This window comes from Capricornis sumatraensis, chromosome 14 (genome assembly GCF_032405125.1).
Source record: "Capricornis sumatraensis isolate serow.1 chromosome 14, serow.2, whole genome shotgun sequence".
NCBI lineage: Eukaryota > Metazoa > Chordata > Mammalia > Artiodactyla > Bovidae > Capricornis > Capricornis sumatraensis.
This window is the reverse complement of record NC_091082.1, coordinates 49745028-49770496: the sequence shown is the minus strand read 5'-3', so window position 1 is coordinate 49770496 and position 25469 is coordinate 49745028. Positions and strand designations below refer to the sequence as shown.

The 25469-nt window shown below is 46.9% G+C and overlaps 2 protein-coding genes across 2 annotated transcripts in view; one reads left to right on the top strand and one right to left on the bottom strand.

Annotated features, from left to right (window-relative positions):
• Positions 1–2619, bottom strand: part of MTOR (mechanistic target of rapamycin kinase) — a 124826-nt gene extending 122207 nt beyond the window's left edge. The window contains exons 1-2 of the mRNA XM_068986236.1: positions 2557–2619; positions 300–502 (exon numbers count right to left, since the gene is read on the bottom strand). Of these exons, the coding sequence (XP_068842337.1) occupies positions 300–461 (162 nt within the window). The 5' untranslated portion in view covers positions 462–502; positions 2557–2619. The remainder of the gene's footprint in view (positions 1–299; positions 503–2556) is intronic.
• An 8370-nt stretch (positions 2620–10989) lies between these two features.
• UBIAD1 (UbiA prenyltransferase domain containing 1) lies at positions 10990–22814 on the top strand. Its single transcript, XM_068986155.1, has 2 exons — positions 10990–11684; positions 20319–22814. Exons 1-2 carry the CDS (start codon positions 11174–11176, stop codon positions 20804–20806), a joined length of 999 nt encoding a protein of 332 aa, XP_068842256.1. The 5' UTR covers positions 10990–11173; the 3' UTR covers positions 20807–22814.
• The last annotated feature ends 2655 nt before the right edge of the window (positions 22815–25469 follow it).

Genomic DNA, 25469 nt, shown 5'->3' with positions numbered 1-25469 from the left:
TTATCAGGTAGAAAGAGTGGAAGGTCTGGAATGTGGCATGAAACAGAAAAAAAATGAAAAGAAACAGCCATCTCTATGCTGACTCTTAAAATACCACACCACAGGAAATGCCACAGAAATGTGTAACTGCTGCAAAGGAATCCGCACATTCTATGGACATGAGAAACTGGGTGCCTTTCTGAAATGGAATCTTTACATTTTCTGAATTCTCACTTAGCTGTCAAGAGGCATCTAACCCAGGGATGGTACAGGTAGCCCCAACACTCCATGATGAATGGCCCAATGACAACAGTCCGAACCTCTCGGAGCTCCATGGTGACGTAGTGCTGGAGCTCCTTGGCAGCTTTGGCCCTGGTCTCTTCATTCCGGCTCTTTAGGCCGCTGGCAAACTGCTGCAGGACGCTCACGTTGCTGGATGTGGTGGCAGCTGTGGTGGCGGCGGCAGGGCCGGTTCCAAGCATCTTGCCTTGAGGTTCTTTGGAGAGATGCTTCCTTTAATATTCTGAATAACAAACCATGGCAATGAACTTATATATGGTCCCAGCTCCTCAACACAGATCTTCACACACCCAAGTCAAGCTGGGGAGCCAAACAAGGTTGGGAGACCTCACTGAAAAACATGCAAAGAGCCTTGAGCCATTCAACGATGACTGATGTTTAAAAGAGGCAGCACAGTAGCATAGGTCAAATGATGGGCTGTGCTGCCAGACTTACCTGGGTGTGAATTCAGTCCAAAATTATATACCTTGAGGAAGATACTTAACAGTTTCCCTAACTGTAATAAGAGGATAATAGTACCTAACTCGTAAGGTTGATGTGAGGATTAAGTGAGTTAACTCGTGTTAAAAAATGATTAAAACAGTGCCAGGCACATAGTGAGTTAATAGTTACTAGCTATGATTATCATTATGACTACTACATACATGGCACAGTCAGGTACTAGAGTGGGGAGGCAGAGGGAAAATAAGCATGCCTAAGACTGCCCCTTTCCTTGAGGAAAATTCAAAGAGGGGCACTGTTTATTATTCTATAGCAGCGCTGCCCAAAAGCAATATGAATCACTAACATAACTTCGAATTTCCTAGTAGCCATATGGAAAACATAAAAAGAAACAAGAAAAATGAACACATTCAATCCCAATATATCCTAAATATCATTTCAACATGTTATCAATACAAAAAATTATTGACATTTTTTCATTCTTTTTTTTCTGTACCAAGTCACCAAAATCGAGTGTGCATTTTATAATTAGGTCAATTTCAACTTGGACTAGTCACATTTCAAGCACTCTAAGCCTCATGTGGCTGATGGTTATTGTATTGGGCAGCACTGTTCTGTATTTTTTAAATTTTTTATTTTATATTTTTATTTTGTGGTCCTGCCCTGCAGCATGTGGGATCTCATTTCCTCAACCAGGGTTTGAACCTGTGCCCACTGCATTGGAAGCAAGGAGTCGTCACCACTGGACTGTCAGGGAAGTCTCTGCCTTATAGAACGTAGCTGGAACGTGAGCTAAGAGAGACTGATTTGTTCCTGAGATCACTCATTTATTCCTGAATTATGTACTGTTCCTTCCCTCAATAAGCTTACAATCTAGGGGGAAACACAAATAATCAAGTGACCATAATGCAGTGGCTATGATAAAGCTCTGCCCAGACTGCCATGGCAGTAACATATACACCTATCCTAGGTATGTCCACGTTATAATAGAAAATAAAATTTTCAAAGTTTCTTATTTTGAAAGAATTTGTGAAATCCAGAGGGGTAAAAAACAGTAATAATTGATTCTGAAAAGCTTTTAAATTCTCCAGCATCAAGAAGACTGCAGAAAGAAGTGTCAGACTTTAGGGCTGAGGAAACCCAAGGATTCCAGAGGAGAAAACTACTACAGAGAGTGTGCACTTGGCAGTGATGAGGGGGAGGTAGGCTAGCAAGGAATTTCCAGTCTCAGGAAGGAATCAGCCTACCTTCATAAGGTCTAAGGCCCAAAGGCTATCTGCTGCAGGCAGAATTCAATGAAAATACTAGAAGTTAAATATACGAAGGGTCTTGGCGAGGGCTTACAGAAGTTAAAGCCAGGTGCCCAAACTAGGGATGGTGGCGGGGGAAGCAGAGAGGATGAAACTCAGGGTGGAACCGAGCTCAGCTCCGGGAAATGGGTCCTTGAGAGGCATCCACAGTGAAGCGCAAGGGGCTGACACTGACGTTGGTCCTCTCTGAGGACAATGTGTAGGTGGCTCAGAAGAAGGATTGACTGACGGGCAGAGACCCAGAGGCGCCCCAGCAATACAGGAGCTGATGGGCCGGCCTTCTGGCGCCAGAAACACACGCTAGGCTAAAGGGTCCGGGAGTTTCCTGGAGGTCCGGGAGGAAGTGGGCGTAGCCTCGCGGAGTGAGGGTTAAGGGCTCCGGCGGCGCCCAACTCCATGGGGCCAGTACTGAGGGGACCCCAAGTCCCAGATGGACGGCTTCCCGGGGTGCCCCCACGGACCAGGCTGGCCGTGGGTCTGGACATCCCGCCGCCTTGGAGGGGTCGGTGCCAGGCCCCAGACTCACCGCGCGGCTTCGGCCAAGGCCTCAGCTGCCGCCGCCAGCGCCGGTACCGCCGCTTCAGGGCCCGGTCCCCACCACCCGCCTTCCCCGCTGTCCTCTAAGCCGGGCGGGAGGGAGGGCGTACTCCTAGCCCTGACGACCAATCGACGGACATAAGAAGAAGATAGACAGGAATACAGGCCAATAATCATTTAGGAGAAGTGAGGCTTCGGGACCGGCTTCTCCAGGGGGCGGGGACTGTTCAAATAGACAAACCCCGTGGCCAGTGGCAGGAGAAAGGAGGCTTAGGTCCTCTCAGGAGAACCAATCATTCGTGAGTTGACTTCAGTCACTTCCACGCACACATCCGGTGCATCGTTACTAAAGTTCCCCACTGCACCTGGGCCGTGGCAGTGCCCATCTCGCCGTCTGGGTACGGCGGGATGGGACCACAAAGGATTAGGCGGAGGTTCGCGACCCCAGATTTAATTTTCGAGAGCGCTGTGTGAGCGAAACCGGCGCACTAGCACTAGTGTATCCATGATTTTTCTTCTGTGAAATGTAATTCGCATTTTAAAGCATTTTTAGTTATATTTCCCCACTTTCCCAATACTATCTAGCTCCCAAGATCATTCACCAGAAACAATAGGCAAATTTGAACTAAATGAGCTACTTGTGACTAAATAATTTCGAAGCAGTATCATTTTAAAAAAAATCCTTTCGAAAATCAATAGCAGAAATAGAATTTGACTACGTCTCATTTTTTTAAAATCACTGTCCATTATTAAAAAAAAAACATTGAAAAATTTTAAATATCTCACAGTTCGGTTCAGTCCAGTCGCTCAGTCGTGTCCGACTCTTTGCGATCTCAGCACTCCAGACCTCCCTGTCCATCACCAAATCCTGGAGTCCACCCAAACCCGTGTTCATTGAGTCAATGATGCCATCCAACCATCTCATCCTCTGTTGGCCCCTTCTCCTCCTGCCTTCAATCTTTCCCAGCATCAGGGTCTTTCCCAATGAGTCAGCTCTTCACATCAGGTGGCCAAAGCATTGGAGTTTCAGCTTCAACACCAGTCCTTCCAATGAACACCCAGGACTGATGTCCTTTAGGATGGACTGGTTGGATCTCCTTGCGGTCCAAGGGACTCTCAAGAGTCTTGTCCAACACCATAGTTCAAAAGCATCAATTCTTCGGTGCTCAGCTTTCTTTATAGTCCAACTCTCACATCCATACATGACCACTGGAAAAACCATAGCCTTGACTAGATGGACCTTTGCTGCCAAAGTAATGTCTCTGCTTTTTAATATGCTGTCTGCATTGGTTCCAAGGAGTAAGCATCTTTTAATTTCATTGCTGCAATCACCATCTACAGTGATTTTGGAGCCCAGAAAAATAAAGTCAGTCACTGTTTCCACTGTTTCCCCATCTACTTGCCATGAAATGATGGGACCGGATGCCATGATCTTAGCTTTCTGAATGTTGAGCTTTAAGCCAACTTTTTCACAATGGGAGTCCTATTAAATAAAATACGATGCATTTATATTAAGGAAAATATGTGCAGTCATTAATAATCATAATTAGGTGAATATTTGCTAAGAAGAAAAAAGGTTAACAGTTATACAATATAATATAACCTATTAAAATTTTGGGCTTCCCTGGTGGCTCAGATGATAAAGAATCTGCATGCAATATAATTTTTATATGTCTATGCTCACATGGGGAAATACAAAAGTAAGATGCACTGGAATTTGGGGAAGGCATACTTTTTTCTTTTCATCTTACCCTCAATTACTTATGTAATAAAAGACATGTTTGTTGAAGAGGTGTAAGTTTCTAAAAGTACAAAATTGACAAAAGCGGTTTCATGGTATCCTGTGGCTAACAAAATGCTTTGGCAGATTTAAAAGAAAAAAAGTTATGACTACTTTAGGTTTAGAATCTTTTCATTACATTGATTCTTTTATGAAATAATTATTCCTCTGAATTTCACAGTTTTCACTTGTTTTCAACATCTCTATATTTAGTCATTAAATATTTTTGAATGTGTAATGCATTCACTATTCAAATCTCAAAATCAATAAAATTATATTTATCATTAAAAGTCTTGTTCCACCCCTGCCCCTTCACTACTTATTTTCTTAGTTCTTATGTATCTCTACTTTCTTTTTATGTAAATACAAAACGTATAAATACATGCTCTCATTTCCCTCTTTTGTTAAACTATGTACACTGTTATGCACATTTAAAAATTCTAGAGTATCTTGGGAATCTTTCTATTATAGTGTATAGAAAGCTTCTTCATTCTTTTGTTATTGTTGTAGCTGCATAGTATACCATCATGTGACTATATCACAATTTATATTTTCAGTTCTCTGTTGATGGACACGTGTTATTTTCAAATCCTTTTTTATGTCTCTTTTCTTTCTGGCTGTGCTGGGTCTTCATTGCTATGAGCAGGCTTTCTCCAGTTGCAGCAACTGGGGCTGCTCTCTACTTGTAGCACATAGGCTTCTCCTTGTGGTGGCTTCTCCTGTTGCAGATCTAGGGTATTAGGGTTTCAGTAGTTGTGGCACTTGGACTTAGTTGACCTGCAGCATGTGGAATCTTCCTGGACCAGGGATAGAACCCGTGTCCCTGTGTGGGCAGGAGGAGTCACAACTGCTGCACCATTAGGGAAGTCCTATTTTCAAATTCTTGTGGTTACTAATGATGCTGCAATGAATGCCTTTGTATGTACAATTTTATTCCCTGGCATCTATACAAAATAAGATCCAGAAATGTGATTATAGAGTCATAGGATAAATGCCTGTGTAATTCAATAGATTTTGAATTACTCATCTCACATGCTGGCAAAGTAATGCCTAAAATTCTCCAAGCCAGGCTTCAGCAATACGTGAACCGTGAACTTCCAGATGTTCAAGCTGGTTTTAGAAAAGGCAGGGGAACCAAAGATCAAATTGCCAATATATGATGGATCACTGAAAAAGCAAGAGAGTTCCAGAAAAACATCTATTTCTGCTTTATTGACTATGCCAAAGCCTTTGACTGTGTGGATCACAATAAACTGTGGAAAATTCTTCAAGAGATGGGAATACCAGACCACCTGACCTGCCTCTTGAGAAATCTGTATGCAGGTCAGGAAGCAACAGTTAGAACCGGACACGGAACAACAGACTGGTTCCAAATCGGGAAAGGAGTACGTCAAGGCTGTATATTGTCACTCTGCTTATTTAACTTATATTCAGAGTACATCATGTGAAATGCCAGGCAGAGTACATCTTTTGAAACGCTGGGCTGGAAGAAACACAAGATTGCCAATCAAGATTGCGGGAGAACTATCAATAACCTCAGATATGCAGATGACACCACACTTATGACAGAAAGTGAAGAAGATCTAAAGAGCCTCTTGATGAAAGTGCAAGAGGAGAGTGAAAAAGTTGGCTTAAAGCTCAACATTCAGAAAGCTAAGATCATGGCATCTGGTCCCATCACTTCATGGCAAGTAGATGGGGAAACAGTGGAAACAGTGACTGACTTTATTTTTCTGGGCTCCAAAATCACTGTAGATGGTGATTGCAGCAATGAAATTAAAAGATGCTTACTCCTTGGAACCAATGCAGACAGCATATTAAAAAGCAGAGACATTACTTTGGCAGCAAAGGTCCATCTAGTCAAGGCTATGGTTTTTCCAGTGGTCATGTATGGATGTGAGAGTTGGACTATAAAGAAAGCTGAGCACCGAAGAATTGATGCTTTTGAACTATGGTGTTGGACAAGACTCTTGAGAGTCCCTTGGACCGCAAGGAGATCCAACCAGTCCATCCTAAAGGACATCAGTCCTGGGTGTTCATTGGAAGGACTGGTGTTGAAGCTGAAACTCCAATATTTTGGCCACCTGATGTGAAGAGCTGACTCATTGGGAAAGACCCTGATGCTGGGAAAGATTGAAGGCAGGAGGAGAAGGGGATGACAGAGGATGAGATGGTTGGATGGCATCATTGACTCAATGAACACGGGTTTGGGTGGACTCCAGGATTTGGTGATGGACAGGGAGGCCTGGCATGCTGCGGTTCATGGGGTCACAAAGAGTCGGACATGACTGAGCGACTGAACTGATTGAACTCAATAGACATTGTCAAATTCATCTCTTATCAGGGAAGTATCAATTTTCATTTCCACCAGCAATATATGGAGTTTTTATCTTCCTAAGACATGGTAGGGCCCTGTTTTCTAATGAACCGTCAAAGATGGTTTTACAGCAATAATCATCAGTACATTTATAGGTCTCTTTTCAGGTTACAGAGTTTTCTTGTTCATTACATTAAAATAATAGTTAATATTTATTTAGCACTTACAAAGCATCAATCATTTTGGTGGATACCGTAGAGTAGTGGTTAAAAGCATCTTGGAGTCTAACTGAATCTGAAACTTAGCTCCAGCATTTTACTGTATAAGCTATGTGACTATATGAACAAGAACTTATGTACCTACTTTCTTATCTTTAAAACTAGAAGGATTATAATGTACCTACCTCTGTAGGTGGTATTGTGTGGGTTAAATGCTAATACATGTAAAATACCCAAAATACCTGGAGAAGGCAATGACACCCCACTCCAGTACTCTTGCCTGGAAAATCCCATGGACGGAGGAGCCTGGTGGGCTGCAGTCCATGGGGTCGCTAAGTTGCACATGACTGAGCAACTTCACTTTGACTTTTCACTTTCATGCACTGGAGAAGGAAATGGCAACCCACTCCAGTGTTCTTGCCTGGAGAATCCCAGGGACAGGGGGACCTGGTGGGCTACCATCTATGGGGTTGCACAGAGTTGGACATGACTGAAGTGACTTAGCAACAGCAGCAGCAGCAATCCAGAGGGTTTGGGTCACAGAGTAGGTAAGTGATGGAGCCAGGATTTTAATATATCTGCTTCTTCCTCTTGTCTGATTTGGCAGCACTGAATATTCAGATTTCGCCAGCATTGCATGTGCTGGGTTGTGGAATTGTAAATGGTTAACAACCAGCTGTGAGGGGAGGGGGCATGTATGTATATTCAGGGCTTTCTTCATGCTGTGTGACCTGTGAGGTCAGAATGCTCTGTCTTGAAATTCTTAATGATTTTTGAATAAGAGGTCCCAAATTTTTATCTTGCACTGGGCACCAAAATTACATAGTCAGTCCTGTGTACATATATGTTATATGTGTATTACAACTTTCACTAACATGAAGGATGTGTAGCACAAAACTTACAAATAATAATAAAACAGACAAAACTCTTTATTGTAAATTCCATATAGTGAGTTGATTCTAACAATATACTTTCGTTGATACTGTGTACCTTCCCTATGGTTGCATTGGCCAGTGTGTGTAGTTCCAACATGAATGTCAGCTGGTTTTTTCTCTCTTTTTAAAAAGTATTCATTTATTTATTTGGAACAGCCAAATAAATGAAGTAAGTCAAATTTTGTTGTTGTTGTTCAGTCACTCAGTGGTATCCGACTCTTTGTGACCCCATGGACTGAAGCAACCAGGCTTCCCCGTCCTTCACTTTCTCTCACAGTTTGCTCAGACTCATGTCCATTGAGTCAGTGATGCCATCCAACCATCTCATCCTCTGCCAGAAATCCAGGATATCGGGGTTGTGTTCGGTTGCTAAGTCGTGTTGGACTCTTTGGCTTCCCAATCTTTCACTATGTCCTGGAGTTTGCTCAAACTCATGTGCACTGAGTTAGTGATGCCATCCAACCATATCTCATTCTCTGTCACCCCCTTCTCCTCCTGCCCTCAATCTTTCCCAGCATCAGGGTCTTTTCCAATGAATCAGCTCTTTGCATCAAGTGGCTGAAGTTTTGGAGCTTCAGCATCAATCCTTCCAATGAATATTCAGGGTTGATTTCCTTTAGGATAGACTGGTTTGATCTCCTTGCTGTCCAAGGGACTCTCATATATGATATCACATAATATTTGTCTTTGACTTACTTAACTTAGTATGATAATGTCTAGGTCCATTCATCTTGCTGCAAATGACAATATTTCATTATCTTTTATGGCTCAGTAACATTCCATTTTGGGGCTTCCCAAGTGGCCCTGTGGTAAAAAATCTGCCTGCCAATTCAGAAGATGAAAGAGATCTCTGGGTTGAGAAGATCCCCTGGAGGAAGAAATGGCACCCCCCTCCAGTATTCTTGCCTAGGAAATCCTACAGATGAAAGCCTGGTGGGCTACAGCCCATGGGGGTCACAGAGACTCAGACATGACTGAGCAACAGTACACATGGGCACCATATTCCATTTTAGATATATCTTTATCCATTCAATGAATGCCAACACACAATATTCCATTTTAGATATATCTTTATCCATTCAAATTGCCACCATCCATTGGATCATCGAAATAGCATGAGAGTTCCAGAAAAACATCTGCTTTGTTGACTACACCAAAGCCTTTGACTGTGTGGATCACAACGAACTGTGGAAAATTCTTAAAGAGATGGGAATACTAGACCACCTGACCTGCCTCCTGAGAAATCTATATGTAGGTCAAGAAGCAACAGTTAGAACCAGACACAGAAAAACAGACTGGTTCCAAATCAGGAAAGGAGTACGTCAAGTCTGTATATTGTCACTCGGCTTATTTAACTTATATTCAGAGTACATCATGCGAAATGCCAGGCTGAATGAAGCACAAGCTGGAATCAAGATTGCTGGGAGAAGTATCAAAAACCTCCAATACGCAGATGACAGCACTCTTATGGCAGAAAGTGAAGAAGAACTAAAGAGCCTCTTGACACAAATGAAAGAGGAGAGTGAAAAAGCTGGCTTAAAACTCAGCATTCAGAAAACTAAGATCATGGCATCCGGTCCCATCACATCATGGCAAATAGATGGGGAAATATGGAAACAGTGAGAGACTTTATTTCTTTGGGCTCCGAAATCACTGCAGATGGTGACACAGCCATAAGTTAAAAGATGCTTGCTCTTTGGAAGAAAAGCTATGACCAATCTAGAGAGCATATTAAAAAGCAGAGACATTACTTTGCTAACAAAGGTCCATCTAGTCGAAGCTATGGTTTTTCCAGTAGTCATGTATGGATGTGAAAGTTGGACTGTAAAGAAAGCTGAGCGCTGAAGAATTAATGCTTTTGACCTATGGTGTTGGACAAGACTCTTGAGAGTCCCTTGGATTGCAAGGAGATCCAACCAGTCCATCCTAAAGGAAATCAGTCCTGAATTTTCATAGGAAGGACTGGTGTTGAAGCTGAAACTCCAATACTTTGGTCACCTGATGCTAAGAACTGACTCATCTGAAAAGACCCTGATGCTGGGAAAGATTGAAGGGAGGAGAAGGGGCCGACAGAGGATGAGATGGTTGGATGGCATCACTGACTCGATGGACATGAGTTTGAGTAACCTCTGGGAGTTGGTGATGGACAGGGAGCCTGGCGTACTGCGGTTCATGGGGTCTCAAAGGGTCCGACACGACTGAGCGACTGAACTATCCATTCATCTGTGGATGGACTTTCAGTTTTCCTTCCTGTCTTGGCAAAGCTAATAATTTCTTAGACAGCATTTCCCATTTCAGAGCTTCAGTTTTCCCACTTGAAAATGAAGGGATATAATTATACCTTCCTTATCACCCTCTACGTGCTCCCTGGTTTTGTTCACTGCTGTATGCAGTAGGGGAGAAGGCAATGGCACCCCCCTCCAGTACTCTTGCCTGGAAAATCCCGTGGACAGAGGAGCCTGGTGGGCTGCAGTCCATGGGGTCGCTAAGAGTCGGACACGACTGAGCGACCTCACTGTCACTTTTCACTTTCATGCACTGGAGAAGGAAATGGCAACCCACTCCAGTGTTCTTGCCTGGAGAATCCCAGGGACGGGGGAGCCTGGTGGGCCTCTGTCTGTGGGGTCGCACAGAGTCGGACAGGACTGAAGCGACTTAGCAGCAGCAGTATGCAGTAGGTGTTCAATAAATCTTGCTGCACACAGTGGGGGCTCAATTAACTTTTGTTGAACGAAAAACAGAATGAGTTCTATTTCCGTGAGTGAAAGCTCTTGGTAAGTCGTAAAGCGACATGCATTTGTAGTCGTTTGTTAAGTTAGTTCGTTTTCAACAAGACTCAAAGCAATTGTGCGTCCCCGACCTTGGGCAACAGAAGGGCGGGGCTGCTGGGTCGCCACCCTACCTTGGCCCCGCCCCTAGGCCTCTGGCCCCGCCCCTCCAGGGCCCCGCCCCTAGCCCCGCCTCGGCCCTGGCCCAGGCCCAGGGAAGCGCTGCCGGCCGGTGTTTCCCGGCGGGCTTGAGGAGGCGGACGCACAAGATGGCGGCCCCAGCGGTCCCGGCGGCCCTGGCAGCCCCGGGGTGGCGGTCGCGGCTCGTGCTCGGGCTCTAGGGCGGGCGGGGCTGGGGTCAGGAAGCAGGCTTACACAGGTGACAGGAGGTCGGGGCGGTGCCGCCGGGCCTCCTGGGGTGCCAGGCCCACTCGCTGCAGCCCCCGGACCCCGCCGCCTCCCCATCCCTGTCCGTGGTGGAAGTGAAGAAGGTCAGGTCCGTCGCCCCACCCCGTCCGTCCTCGCCCTAGCGCGAACGCTGCGCAGTGGGTGGCTCACTACCACTGACTTAACACACGTGCAGCCTCCATGGCGGAGAAGATTAACATCCACGCAGGAGAGACGGCCAAGGTCGAGGACAGAGACCTGCTGGGGAACGGCTGTCCTCAGCAGGACAGACCTCCGCAGCGCTCGTGGAGGCAGAAGTGCGCCTCCTATGTCCTGGCCCTGCGGCCCTGGAGCTTCAGCGCCTCACTTACCCCGGTGGCCCTGGGCAGTGCCCTGGCATACAGATCCCAAGGCGTCCTGGATCCCAGGCTGTTGGTGGGTTGTGCCATAGCTGTCCTCGCGGTGCACGGGGCTGGCAATTTGGTCAACACTTATTACGACTTTTCCAAGGGCATTGACCACAAAAAGAGTGATGACAGGACCCTGGTGGACCGAATCTTGGAGCCCCAGGATGTCGTTCGGTTTGGAGTCTTCCTCTACACCTTGGGCTGTGTCTGTGCCGCTTGCCTCTACTGTCTGTCCCCTCTCAAACTGGAGCACTTAGCGCTCATCTACTTCGGAGGCCTGTCTGGCTCCTTTCTCTACACAGGCGGTAAGTTGGCCTATTTGCTGCAAGTCTTAGTTGCATGGAAACTACAGTTTGCTTAGGAATTATAGGGCTCTCGGAGAAGTGTCAAAGGTTATTTTCTGAATTAGGCCATTTTATGTGAAATCTATAATGTTTGGGCCATGTGGATTTGGGGGATAACATTTTTGGCTTGGCTTATGGATGTTAGGAATAGCTCATATATACGGTATATACGGATATTTTTGGTGTCTAATTTCCTCTCATTCTTCATACCTTATAATGCCATGTGTGTGGGTGCTAAGTCGCTTCAGTCATCTCTGACTTTTTTCGATGCTATGGACTGTAGCCCACCAGGCTCCTCTGTCCGTGGAATTTTCCAGGCAAGAATTCTGGAATGGGTTGTTCCCCTCCTCTAGGGGATCTTCCCGACCCAGGGATCGAATCGCTTCTCTTACATGTGTATTGGCAAGCTGGTTCTTCACCACTAGTGCCACCTGGGAAGCCCTTATAATGCCACAGTGTCAAACTTTGCTGCTGCTGCTGCTGCTAAGTCGCTTCAGTCGTGTCCAACTCTGTGCGACCCCATAGACGGCAGCCCACCAGGCTTCCGTGTCCCTAGGATTCTCCAGGTAAGAATACTGGAGTGGGTTGCCATTTCCTTCTCCAATGCATGAAAGTGAAAAGTGAAAGTGAAGTTGCTCAGTCGTGTCCGACTCTTCGCGACCTCATGGACTGCAGCCTACCAGGCTCCTCCGTCCATGAGGTTTTCCAGGCAAGAGTACTGGAGTGGGTTGCCATTGCCGGAATTAAATTTCAAGAGCTCTAAATTATGCACCTAATTACTTTCAACTAGTTTGCTAGGTGACCCCTTGCAGCAGGCTGATTAAAGTGCTGATGGGCAGGTGTTTGAGCCCTATTTATTGAGCACCTATTATGTGCCAGGTTCTATTCTACCTGAACACAACAGATAAGTCCCTGCCCTTCTGGAAATGATTTTATATATCATGAGGAGAGATAGAAAATAAAAATAGTAAATTATGGTTAGGATGATCAATATCCTGGTTTGGTCAGCAATGAGAGTGTTTCGAAGATGTGGGGCTTTAGGAAACCAGGGAGTTCCTGGTAAGCCAGGATGAATTTGTGCCTTGGTTACAGTACATGAGAAGATGAACAGTACTACAGGGGAAAAAAAATTAAGTAGAGCAAGGAAGGAGGACACAAACTAATTTTAATTAGTTTGATCAGGGTAGGCCTCTTAAAAAAGGTAACACGAGGGACTTCCCTGGTGGTCCAGAAGTTGACTCTGTGCTTTCAGTGCAGGAGACGCAGGTTCTGTCCCAGGTTGGAGAACGAAGATCCCACAGGCCCGTTGGCACAGCCAAAAAAAGATAACACGTGATCAGAGATTGTGAGAGGGAGGTGAGGGAGTTGGCTCAACAGGTGTCTGGAAGAAGGTAACATTTGAGCAAAGACTGTAGGAGGTGACAGATGAGGGAGTTGGCTGAGCAGTTATCTGGAGGAAGAGTATGTTGGAACAGCAATTGCCAAAGGCCTCAAGGCAGGAGTGTCCCTGAAAATGTTGGAGAACAGCATGGAGTCCAGGGTGTGCACGAGGGAGACAGTAAAAGGAGGTGAAGTAAAAGCAGTATGTTTGGGCAAGGCAGTGTGGCACAAAGATGACATAGGCCTTAGTGTTTTGAAACAATCACTCTGGCTAAGTTATTGAGAATGGATAAAGGAGGGCGAGGGGAGAAGCAGGAACACCCAGGAATCTGTCAAGTAAAACAGGCAAGAGATGTCTGGTGGCTTGAATCAGGGTGGGATTAGTGGAGAGGGAAGAAGTAGTTAAATTCCCAATATGTCTTGGAGGTAGGCAGGGTTTGCTAATAGATGGGATGTGAGGCAGGAGAGGAACAGGAATTAAATACAACTCTGAAAAAAAAAAAATCCAAACAAACATAACTCTAAGGTTTTGGCCTGAGCAACTGAAATAGTGAAGTTGATGTGAAGTGAGAGAGAGAAGATTGAAAATAGGTTTGTGGAGAGAAGATGGAGACATTGACTTTGGACATCTTAATATATCAGATCTTCATGTGGAGCTGTCAAATTGATGGTTGAATTTGAGTCCGAGTTCAGAGGAAAGGTCTCACCTGGAGGTAGAGACTTTTGAGAGTCTTTGCACATAGATTAAGTTGTACAACCATCCCAGAGGAGGGATGGTTGACAGATGCCCTGGGGAGCCCCAATATTAAGAAGTGAGGAGAGGAGAAGACTGGCCACGGGAACTGTGATGGAGCATCGGAAGGAGAAAGAAGAAAAGCAGGACTGACTGGTGATCTGGCAGCCAGGTGTAAAAAGTTCTGTGAGGGAAATCAGTAGAGTGCTGAAATAGAATGAATGTGTAAGGTGCTGGTGGAGGAAAGAGGCCCTCTGTGAAGGTGGCACTTAAACTAAGCTTTGAAGGACAAGGAGCCAGCTGCGAGGCAGAATTGGGGTCTGAGTCAGGTCCTTCAGCACTGAAGGAACAGCAGATGCAAATATCCTGGGGTAGGGAAGGGCTTGGCCTCTCAGGATTTGCTGAAAGACCAGCGTAATCAAGAGGGAGACTGAGATGTAGCTGTCAAGGGAGGCAGAGACTAGATCATACTGGTCTCATAGGGCCTCAGTCTCGGCTGGTTCCTTGTCACTCCCAGGCCTAGTCCTCAGACCTCTTTCTCCAGCTCCATCTACTCCCCTGGCGATTTCAGCCGCTCTCATGGCTTCTGTCGCCATCTATTAAGCTGGTGAGGCTCGGATTTCTACCTCTGGACCAGGTATCTCCACTAAACTCCAAACGCAGATCCCACTTCTTTTTTATTTATTTTTGGCTGTGCTGGGTCTTTGTTGCTGTGCACAGGCTTTCTGTAGTTGTGGTGAGCCGGGGCGACTCTTCATTGTGGTGCTCGGGTTTCTCCTTGTGGTGGCCTCTGTTGCGGAGCACAGGCTCTAGGCACACCAGCTTCAGTAGTTGCGGCTGCAGGCTCTAGAGTGTAGGCCCATTAGTTGTGGCACTTAGGCTTAGTTGTTCCTCGGCATGTGGGATCTTTTCGGACCAGGGATCAAACCCATGTCCCCTGCACTGGCAGACAGATTCTTAACCACTGGAGCACCTGGGAAGCCCCAAGGTCCAACTTCAGTAACTTCTCTTAGAGGTTATAGGCATCTCAACCTTGACATGTCTGAGACCAAATTCTTGATCTTCTCCCCTGCAAAACCTGCTGTACCCTCAGCTTTCCCCTTCTCACTCGATGGCAACTCCATCCTTCTGGTTCTTTATGCTGCAAATCTTGGGCATCATCCCTGACTCTGCTTTCTCACATCTCGCATCCAGACTGTCAGCAAGTCCCGTTGACTCTCCTTCTAAAATGCATTTGGGGCCAGACCACTTCTCATCCCCTCCCACCACTGCCACTGTCATTTCCCTTGATTATTGCGGCTGATGCTTTACCGATCTCTGTGCATCCACTCTTGTCCCTTTCAGGATGCTCCTGGATCAGCAGCCAGAGTACTCCTGTAGCCGTGTCAGTCCTCTGCTCAAAACTCTCCTTGGCTCCCATATCATTTAAGTATGTACAGTGACTCCCAGGGCCTCACATTATCTTCTCACCCCCCACCTCCCCCAGCTCTCTGACCTGTGCGCCTCCTCACCACGCTCCAGCCACACCGCCCTCCCAGCTGTATCTGGAATGCATCAGGCATGCTCCTGCCTCGGGTCCTTTGCAGAGGCTGTCTCCTCTGTTTAGAACGCTGTTTACCCACCTATGTGTATGATTTGTTTTCTAACCACCACCCATTTGCTCAAATGTCAGCTGCTTGGTAAGGCCTTTTCTCCTACCCTATTTAAAACTACAAAACAATAAGGCTTTCTGCAGCAGCTGAAAAAAATAAAATCACACACCCTGTCTGTGTTTTCCCTACACTATCTTCCTCTACAGTATCTTCCTTATTGCTTTTGTCTACTTTTTCTACACAGCACAATCATATTCTAACCATAGAGAGTATTTACTGTGTTAGTTACCATCCCACTTAGACTGTAAACTCCCTGGGGGTAGGGATTTTAGTCTCTGTTCTCTGCTGAACCCCATGGTGTCCAGAACAGTGCCCGCCTGGCATGTAGTCAGTACTTAATATTTATTGAATGAATAAATGGGGATACATTGAAATGTATTGATTGGAGGAATGACATAATCTGATATGATTTTTTTTGACATTGGCTTTATTGATATATAATTGATGAACAGTGGAATGCATGGATTTTCAACCTTATAGTTTGATGAATTTTGACAAATATTAATACATACAGCTGTATAACTCATGTTGTTGTTCAGTTATCCAGTCATGTCTGACTCTTTATGACCCCATGGACTGCAGCACACCAGGCCTCTCTGTCCCTCGCCATCTCCCAAAGTTCGCCCAAGTTCATATGCGTTGCATCGGTGATGCCGTCCAGCCATCTCATCCTTTGACGCCCTCTTCTCCTTCTGCCCTCAATCTTTTCCAGCATCAGGGAGTTTTCCAGTGGGTTGTCTGTTTGCATCAGATGACCAAAATACTGGCGTTTCAGCTTCAGCCTCAGTCCTTCCAATGAATATTCAAGGTTGATCTCTCTTAAGATTGGCTGGTTTGATTGATAACCCATACCCCATCATAATACAGACCATTTTCATCACCCCCAAAAGCTTCCTTGTGCTTCTTCCGTTTCAGCTCCACTCTCTCCATCTAGTGGGAACCACTGCAACCACTGTTCTTTCTTCTTTCACATGGATTCCTTTTGCCTGATTCATGTACATGGAATCATTCAGTATGAATTCTTGTGCCTGTTTTTGAGTTTCATTGTGTTGTGATGTGGTCGGTAGTTCCTTGTATCTCTGAGAGGTAGCCATCGTATGAACATATCACAGTTTGTTTATCCGTTATCCTGTTCAGTGACTTTTGGATTTTTTCCGTATTTTGGCTATCATGATTGAACATTCATTTTCAAGTCTTCTGTGGATATTTGTGTTTGTTTTTTCTTGGGTAAAAGCCTAGGAATCAGATTACTGGGTTGTAGGGTAGATGACGTTTAATTTTATGAGCTGCCAAAGTATTTCCTAAAGTGCTTCTACTTTGTTTACCTTCCCGCCAGCAAGGCATGAGAGTTCCAGTTACTCCATGTCCTTGCCAACATTTCGATTTGTTTTAACAATTCCTTCTGGCTGGCTGTGTAGGGAACTGGCCCAGGATTTCACTGTGCTGGGCCCTGTGGAAAGTGGTGTTGGGAGGAGGGGATGCCTAAAAGGAAACTCCCAGGTGGGCCACACCTCTGAATCAGGTGGAGCTCGTGAGCCTTGGGTCAGACACGCTGAAAACAGGACTTTCTGCTCTAGGGCTGTGTCATTTTCTAGTGTCAGATAACCTCGAGAAGGTTGACAGGCCCCTCTCATCCTCAGCTGAGCTTTGTGGTTGGTTTTTGTGCAAGGTCTGTTGAAGGTGGGGGCTTATCTTTGCAGGCACAGGTTTCTCTTCAACCTTCTGTTGTTCAGTCACGCAGTTGTGTCCAACTCTTTGTGACCCCATGGACTGCAGCACACCAGGCTTCCCTGTCCTTCTCTATCTCCCAGAGTTTGCTCAAACTCATGTCCATTGAGTCGGTAACATACTCCTTTCCTGTTCAGCCTTGTTCACGTCTTATTTTTTCCCAGGCGACTTAACGAGGTATTCTTGGGTACTGTCGCCAGATGTAAATCAAGGCTATAAAGTTGTTCTGTTTCTTTCCATAGAGTCCCGAGGTCTGCCTGGAGAGCTGAGGAAATAAACAAAGGAATGGGCAGCTGGTGGAGAAACTTGCTGGATCGGTAGTTGGAGCAATCCTGCCTGTCATCTTCCTTGGGCAGGGGCAGTTGCCTAAATGTGTGAGATGTCACACAAGACATCGGTTTCCTCATTTAGAGCTCACATGCTGCTGGAGAGACCTTCCTCCTGTAGGGCGTGTCCTCACACAACCAAATTATTTATCAAAACACTGCATGGGGAGTACAGAATGAGTTTGCTGGGTGTTGGTGGGACTCAGAGACCATGCCTGTTATACCCTATCCCAGAGATGCTTCATTTCCAAGAACCAACCATGGTCATTTAGCACTAAAGAGTCCCAACCACAAGTCTGGAGGTAAACTTGCACTGCGTCTTGTTCTTCAGCTGCCAAGCCTTTAGATTCCCTACAGATAATGTCTCTCATATTTAACTGTTTAAAATGCAATTTATGACCCAATAGTTTTTTTTTTTTTTTAACTTTCTGATCCTGGGGCCATGTCTTAGTAACTTCTTTTGATCAGAGGTTTCCCAAGCTTCTGTATCAATATATGTGTGGCTCGCCTCTTCGAATGGGTGCTTCTCACTCTTCCTGCGCTGCTTTTCCTGTTTCAGTCCCAGTGGGACATTTTTCACGATCTTGGTCCCAAATTCCAGGTGCTTGTTACTGTAGCTCTGTGTTCAGGTTAGCCTGTCAGGTTTGAGGAGCCAGCTGTGCCCTTGTGAAACATACTGGTCCGTGGGAGAGAGGGAGATTAAGAATTAGAAGTGTGGGAATTCGCCAGAGAGCCAGTGCTTAGGACTCCATGTTTCTACTGCAGGGGACATGGGTCCAATCCCTGGTTGAGGAGCTAAGATCCTTCATGCCACTTGGCACCAAAAAAAAAAAAGAATTACAAGTGTGGAATTTGTGAAATTCAGGATGCTGTGGTGCATATTGCAAGGGGACTGAATATGGTCTCAGGCTGAGGAAGGCGGCTGAGGAATGACCTTTAAAGTCTTGAGGGGTTGAACAGGAGTTGACCAGGCAAGGGGCTGGAAGTGGGGGAGTGTCTGAAGGCCCTGAGGAACTGAGAGACACTGAAGGATGCAGAGGTGGGGAGGGGAGGAGAGCTCAGAGCAAGGCAGGAGGGAGGCAAGGCAGGGCCAGGCCAAAGCTGACTCAGGTGAAAGAGTTGGGGCTGTTCTTATCCTGAGGACAGCTTGTTGATAAGGGTGTTCTGGTATGTGTTTGCGGAAGGGCACAGCCAGCTTAGTATTTTGAGAGGACCGTTCTGGCTGCCGGGGCTTCCCAGGTGGCTCAGTGGTAAATAACACACCTGCCAATGCAGGAGACGCATTGGGTCAGGAAGATCCCCTGGAGAAGAAAATGGCAACCCACTCCAGTATTCTTGTCTGGGAAGTCCCATTCACAGAGGAGCCTGGTGGGCTACAGTCCATTGGGTTGCAAAGAGGTGGACACAACTTAGCGACTAAACAACAAATTCTGGCTGCAGTGTGGAGATTCGATTCAGGATGAAGGAGGGGAGGCAGTTATGAGACCTGAAGCTGAGGGACCAGTTGAGCGTCGCGGAGGGTTGGGGGTGGGATTGTAGTGCATAAGATGACCCTGACTTGGACTTGGGGATAGAGGGAGGCAGGATGGAGCGTGGCTTTGGGGATGGAGAAACTGGACTGGTTCGAAAGACAAGATTTGAGGTCGATCAGGAGCACAGGAGGAAAAATGAGGGATCATTCAGCGTTTTAACTTCACAGGAACCAGAGATGAGGGAAGCAGTGTTGTAACTTCACCTCTTAGCTTGTCTTCCTTATTATATGGGTGAAAGTTTCTCTGTATGGAGTTTGGGAACCCTAAAATTTTGCTGAGGTTAACTGAGGGCTTTCAAAACCAGAAGATGCTGCAAGAGGTTGTGGCTGAAAAGGAAGAAGCTGGGATGGATATTCCATGAGGAGCTAATCTCACGGTGTTCCTGACAGGAGCAGTGTCTTATGAGGGCTGGTGGATGGTGAAAGAAAGCCAAGCCCTGGACTGTAAGGCCTATGAGAGCCTTCATGGACTCCCCATTGAACTATGTGTGACTGGGAACCCCCTGCTCTTCTTTTTTTCCAAAAACTTTTCCAATTTTTAATGTACACAATTTTTAAAGATTATTTTCCATTTATAGTTATATAAAATATGGGCTGTATTCACTTTGTATGACAATACATCCTGGAGCCTGTCTTACACCCAGTAGTTTGGACCTCCCCTTACCCCACCCTTGTTCTGCCCCTCCACCTCCCCGTCCAGCTGGTAACCACTAGTTTGGGAAGCCCCAGCTCTTTGTGTCAGGGCTTTGTTGAGGGACATGGATGCAAAGTCACTTCAGTCGTATCTGACTCTTTGACCGCGTGGACTACAGCCCTCCAAGCTCCTCTGTCCCTGGGATTGTCCAGGCAAGAATACTGGAGTGGTTTGTCATGCCCTTCTTGAGGGGATCTTCCCCAGCCAGGGATCAAACCTGTGTCTCTTATGTCTCCTGCCTGGGTAGGGAGTGTTCTTTACCACTAGCCCCAGTTGCGAAGCCCTTTTGTTGAGGGACAGCAGGAAGGTAAACCCAGGATGACTCAGACTGAACTGGGTGTGAAAGGATTAGTCTTTTCTGACCTTCTGTGTCACCAGAGGAGAATTCGGATTTTGCTCTGGAGGGGAGGGGAATACAACCACTGCCCCGCCTCCCAGTCTCAGAAGAAAATGCCCTGCCCAGCCACAGGCAGCCTGCCTTTCCACTGGAGAACAGCCCCGCGGTTTCCAGCCCTGATCTCACACCAACTCTCTGGGTTTTCTGACCATAGGAATTGGACTCAAGTACCTGGCTCTGGGGGACCTCGTCATCCTCATCACGTTCGGCCCGCTGGCTGTGATGTTCGCCTACGCCGTCCAGGTGGGGTCCCTGGCGGTCTTCCCACTGCTCTACGCCATCCCCCTCGCCCTCAGCACGGAGGCCATCCTCCATTCCAACAACACCCGGGACATGGAGTCCGACCGGGAGGCTGGCATCGTCACACTCGCCATCCTCATCGGGCCCACGCTGTCCTACGTGCTCTACAACACCCTGCTCTTCCTGCCCTACCTGGCCTTCAGCATCCTGGCTGTGCACTGCAGCATCAGCCTGGCTCTGCCCCTGCTCACCATCCCCATGGCCTTCTCCCTTGAGAGGCAGTTCCGAAGCCAGACCTTCAACAAACTGCCCCAAAAGACTGCCAAGCTCAACCTTCTGCTGGGCCTCTTCTATGTGTTTGGCATCATCCTGGCACCAGCAGGCAGTCTGCCCAAACTCTAAGGGGATCAGTGCCCCCCTCCCCACATACAGCGTGCCCTCCTTTCTTAGGATGTATTGAAGGCAGTGTCTGAGGAGAGAAGGTGATTCAGCACCGAGGGGCCTACAGATGGCTTGTGAACTCCCACCTTTTTTATTATTACATTCTTAAAGAAAATGTTTTGTTTTTGTTATTTTATTCCGTTTTATGGGGACTCCGGAAACCACTCTGGCCTCAGAAAGTAAACCGGACACACAGCCCTTGTTTTATTTATAATTTCCACTAGAGGGTGTTGTCAGGTTACTTTTCAGTGGATTAAAATGCCCTGCGACTTGGCGAAGGAGCCGCCAGGATTGGCCTCCTGTCCCGAAAGAGCTGTAGTAACTGAGCCAAATGTCCTCGGTACCTTGGTCTGTCAGAATGTGTGGTGATGATCTCCTGTGACCAGGAGCGCCTGTCTCACCCTGAGCTCTCGGGTCGAGTAATGCGCTGCTTGAGAGAAGACGTAGCTCATTAACAGCCCAACTGGGCTCCTGGCTTTTTGCCTACATTGTGACTCAAACCCTTTCATCTTCCCTTCACTTATTGCCACAGTTGAGGAAAAGCGTCAGATTGCCACGCAGCAAGGCATTCGGGCTGGGGACTTGGAAGGAATTTAAAACCACTCTGGAGGTAGCTGAGAAAATCACTCTGCTTTTGGAGAGAAAACTGGCAGGGCACCTGGTTTCCCTGTGAAACCCACTGGTCTGACAGGAAGGGACCTCCCCCCCGCCACCACCCACCTCCCTGTCCTTTTAGTAACTAGTAGGTGCTCTGAAACTGGGGAGGTCTGCTGTCCTTGCCTGCTACTGGAGGCCCACAGGGCACCTCTCTTTGTCCTTCTTTGCTGTTCCTCGTGCTCCCCTATGACCACCCTCCATTTCTTCCTGGTCCTCATTTGTGTGTTTCCCATCCGTTGTTTAGTTGCTAAGTTGTGTCCGACTCTTTGCAACTGCATGGACAGTAGCCTGCCAGGCTCACCTGTCCATGGGATTTCCCAGCAAGGAATACTGGAGTGGGTTGCCATTTCCTTCTCCAATCTATGGAGCCCTGTTGTTTGGGCAGCAGCTTAGCAGAAGTGAGTCAGGGATGGTTGCCCCTTTTCAGAGAACCACAGGATGAGCTAACCCAGGACAGTAGCCCATCCATGAGTGAATAAGCCAGTGGTCAAACAGTCCTGACCCTGACCACCCAAAATGTCAGGCCTGCCAGTAAAGAAACTATGTCTTCCTCCTTCTGTCCTGTACTGACCCAAATTCTCCCGAAGGCTTGTCTTGCCTTGTGTGGGATAGTTTGCACCCAGAGTGGGGAGGGGGGCAGATTCCAAAGTTGATCCAAGTTGCTTTTCATTTCATTGTCCATGCAATATAGCTTTCTGGGCTAGAATTGCTTGGTTGCCTTGGGTCCAAGACAGAACTAGATCGAGGCTGTTGTCATCATTTTTCAAAGCCACTCTGGCAGGTATGTCAGGGTCTTGACCTGCAGAAAATAACATCAGAACCAACTCTTCATCCTTAACATCAGGCCAATTATAACTTGGCTTCTTGAGTTAGAATTAGGCATCTTACTTGGAAAAAACACATTTGCAGAAGTGGGAAGTTACAGTTCTTCTAAAGTTGATGGTGGTCTGTCGGCAGAGTTCCAGAATCCTCGAAGAGTGGTCAGAGCCCAGTAAGGAGGGCGAGGAGGACAGCACTGTCACCTGCCTGTCTTCCCAGCACCATTTTTGTTTTATGCCAGGCTTGTGGCATTTTGGTGCTCTTGGGAGTCCTGCCTTCAAAGACCAGCAGGGCGTTGTCACAAGTCTTAGCCCTGAAGCTGTGGGCCTGAGGGCTCCCTGTGTCCACAGACCAGACCACCTTGGTAAGGCCTTCTATTGGGGCTGTCAGTTAACTGCTGCACTGTTTCTGGTGCAGGTTTTAATGCAGATTTTTATATATAAATCTTTCTAAAAGGCCAGATTTGGTGCCAGGCTTTATATGCAGGTCCCTATAATTTGTATTACACCCCTTGATTCAATGAAAGTTTTCTTTAGACTTGTTAATAAAACCATTTTTTTAAATTAAAAAAAAAGGAAAATGTGTGTCAGTGGTCTGGCTTCCAGTTTCCCTGTGTTCTCCTCGTGCTACTTGTCTCATCGTCTGCTTGTGAACTCTGACTCATACACCTCAGGAGACCAGCACGGGCACGTGGGTGGGGGCGGGATGCCCGATCTTTGATGATGAGTTTGACTGGATTCGACGAGCCCTTAGAAAAGACAGTAGTGACCTCTCCAAGCCATTATGGGTTTGCGAAGAGCCAGTCAGGCCAGATTAACCTCAACCTCTGCTTTTTCGTACTTTCACTTTTCTCCAGCGGGTCACTGTGCCGATAGATGGAGAATGTGCAGACAGAGGACATTTGGTTTTCTGCCGGGCATTTGACAGTATGTCCTCTAGAACACAGCCAGCAAAGATACATGGAATGGATAACAGTCTAGTTAGGTGAATTTCTGCAAGACTGAAAAGGCTGCTTTGCTGTGTCAAAGGAAGACTTTACCACAAGTGAATATGAAGCAGTGCACTTGGGGCCCCCCACACCACTATATGCCATCAGAAGGGGAAGCTCCACGGAGTGACGGCAGCAGACGTGGTGGGTGTTGACCCTGAGATACAGCTTCACATGCTTTTAAATCTGTGAGTCAGACTTACTCTGCTCCCCAGTGGACATGGATGGAAATTCAGCCTCAGTCATCTCCTGGGTCAGTTCTCATCTCCTTAGGACTGCCCAGGACCCCTGTGCCTCCATGGGGCCAGAGCCAGGAATATTGGCTGGGTCCTAGCTCCGTCTGCTCACTGTGTGTAAGGTTGCTTCCCTGCTATTTCAAGCTTGGGGGTGGCCCTGGAATTTACCCTTGTTTCTTGGACACTCTGCTCTAGAAGGGTTCAAAATGCCCCCAACAACAGCCTTCCTTGCTGAGTACCATGGACCTAGGGGGCTCTTGTCCCGGCCACTCCATCCCCATTTTGGCCCAGTCCTGCAGAAGCTTTCACTTTGTCCTTGAACTGCCTCAACCACCTGACCTACTCAAAGCATTTCCCTCCTGCCCCACCCTGGCAGCTCAGACGGTAAAGAATCTGCCCACAATGCAGGAGACCCAGGTTTAATTGCTGGGTTGGGGGAGATCCCCTGGAGAAGGGAATGGCTACCCGCTCCAGTATTCTTGCCTGGAGAATTCCATAGAGAATCCTGGTGGGCTATAGTCCATGGGATCACAAAGAGTCAGACATGACTGAAAATAACACTTTCACTTTCCACCCCTTTAGGACCTTTGCACAAAATCCCACCCAGGGGGCCCTAGAAGCTCAGTGCTGGCCTCTTCTGGAGTTGGGCAGCGACATCCATCATTTTATCTTGCCAACTCTTCTGTTGTGTGTGTATGCTTAGTTATGTCCAACTCTTTGCAACCCCTGGAGCCCACCAGGCTCCTCTGCCCATGGAGTTTTCCAGGCAAGAGTACTGGAGTGAGTGGGTTGCCATTTCCTCCTCTAGGGGATCTTCCCAACCCTGGGATCAAACCTGCATCTCTTGCGTCTCCTGCACTGGCAGATGGGCTCTTTACCACTAGCGCCACCTCCTTTATTAAAACAAAATCAGCCTGTTACCTGACCTGAAGCTCAGTTGGAGTCAGTGATGAGCTCTGGCTTCCATGTTGGTTAATGTGACCTGAGGTAGAATGAATAGATTAGTGTCCAGAACAAAGAAGGCACAGGTCCTGCCCATCCCTGTGTTGTCAACCCCATGTGGTTGGCTAAGCCCATTCCTTGGCACCCTTCCTTCTTTTTTAGTTCTTTTCTGGATAGAGCAAATGTGATAGATCAGAAGCAGGCCTTGGATGTAATACACTGGTGTTTCAGCAAGGCGTTTGAGAATATGGGATGAAATCTGAAGTGCATGAAAATAGAGCTCCAAGAACTTAATCTTTACCTGCATGCACACAGGAAGTTAATCTCTACCTGCGTCTTCACACTGGTAATAGCTGCAGCAGAGATTTTACATCTCATTGTGGGACCCACATTCTGAAGATACTATTCATAAGCTGGATCTTGTCCAGAAAGCAGTAGGCAGACTGGTGAAGACACTTGAAACCATGTCAGCGTGGAAAGGAGGCTGGAGAGAGGGTGTGTGTGTGTGTGTGTGTGTGTGTGTGACATCAAAGGCAAAGCTAGGCACTTCCCAGATGGTACAGTGGAAAAGAATCTGCCTGCCAGTGCAGGGGACATGGGTTTGATCCCTGGTCTGGTAAGACTCCACGTGCCGTGGAGCAGCTAAGCCCATGGGCCACAACTACAAAGCCTGCAAGTCCCAGAGTCCGTGCTCCACAGCAGGAGAAGCCTGTGCATTGTGAGGAAGAGTAGCCCCTTCTCACTGCAACTAGAGAAAGCCCCTGCAAGGCAACGAAGGCCCAGTGCAGCCAAAAAAAACAAAAAAAAAGGCGAAGCTAGAACAGGTGGAAGTTACTTGGCCTGAAATTTAAGCTCTTAGGTCAGGGAGAACTTTCTAGTTGTTAGAGGAATTGGAAAGAGAGGTGTTTGAAACGTCCCAGTGGGTGGTGAGTTCCCTGTGACTAGAGGCATTCAAGAGAAAGGTTGATTCCTTGTCAGGAAC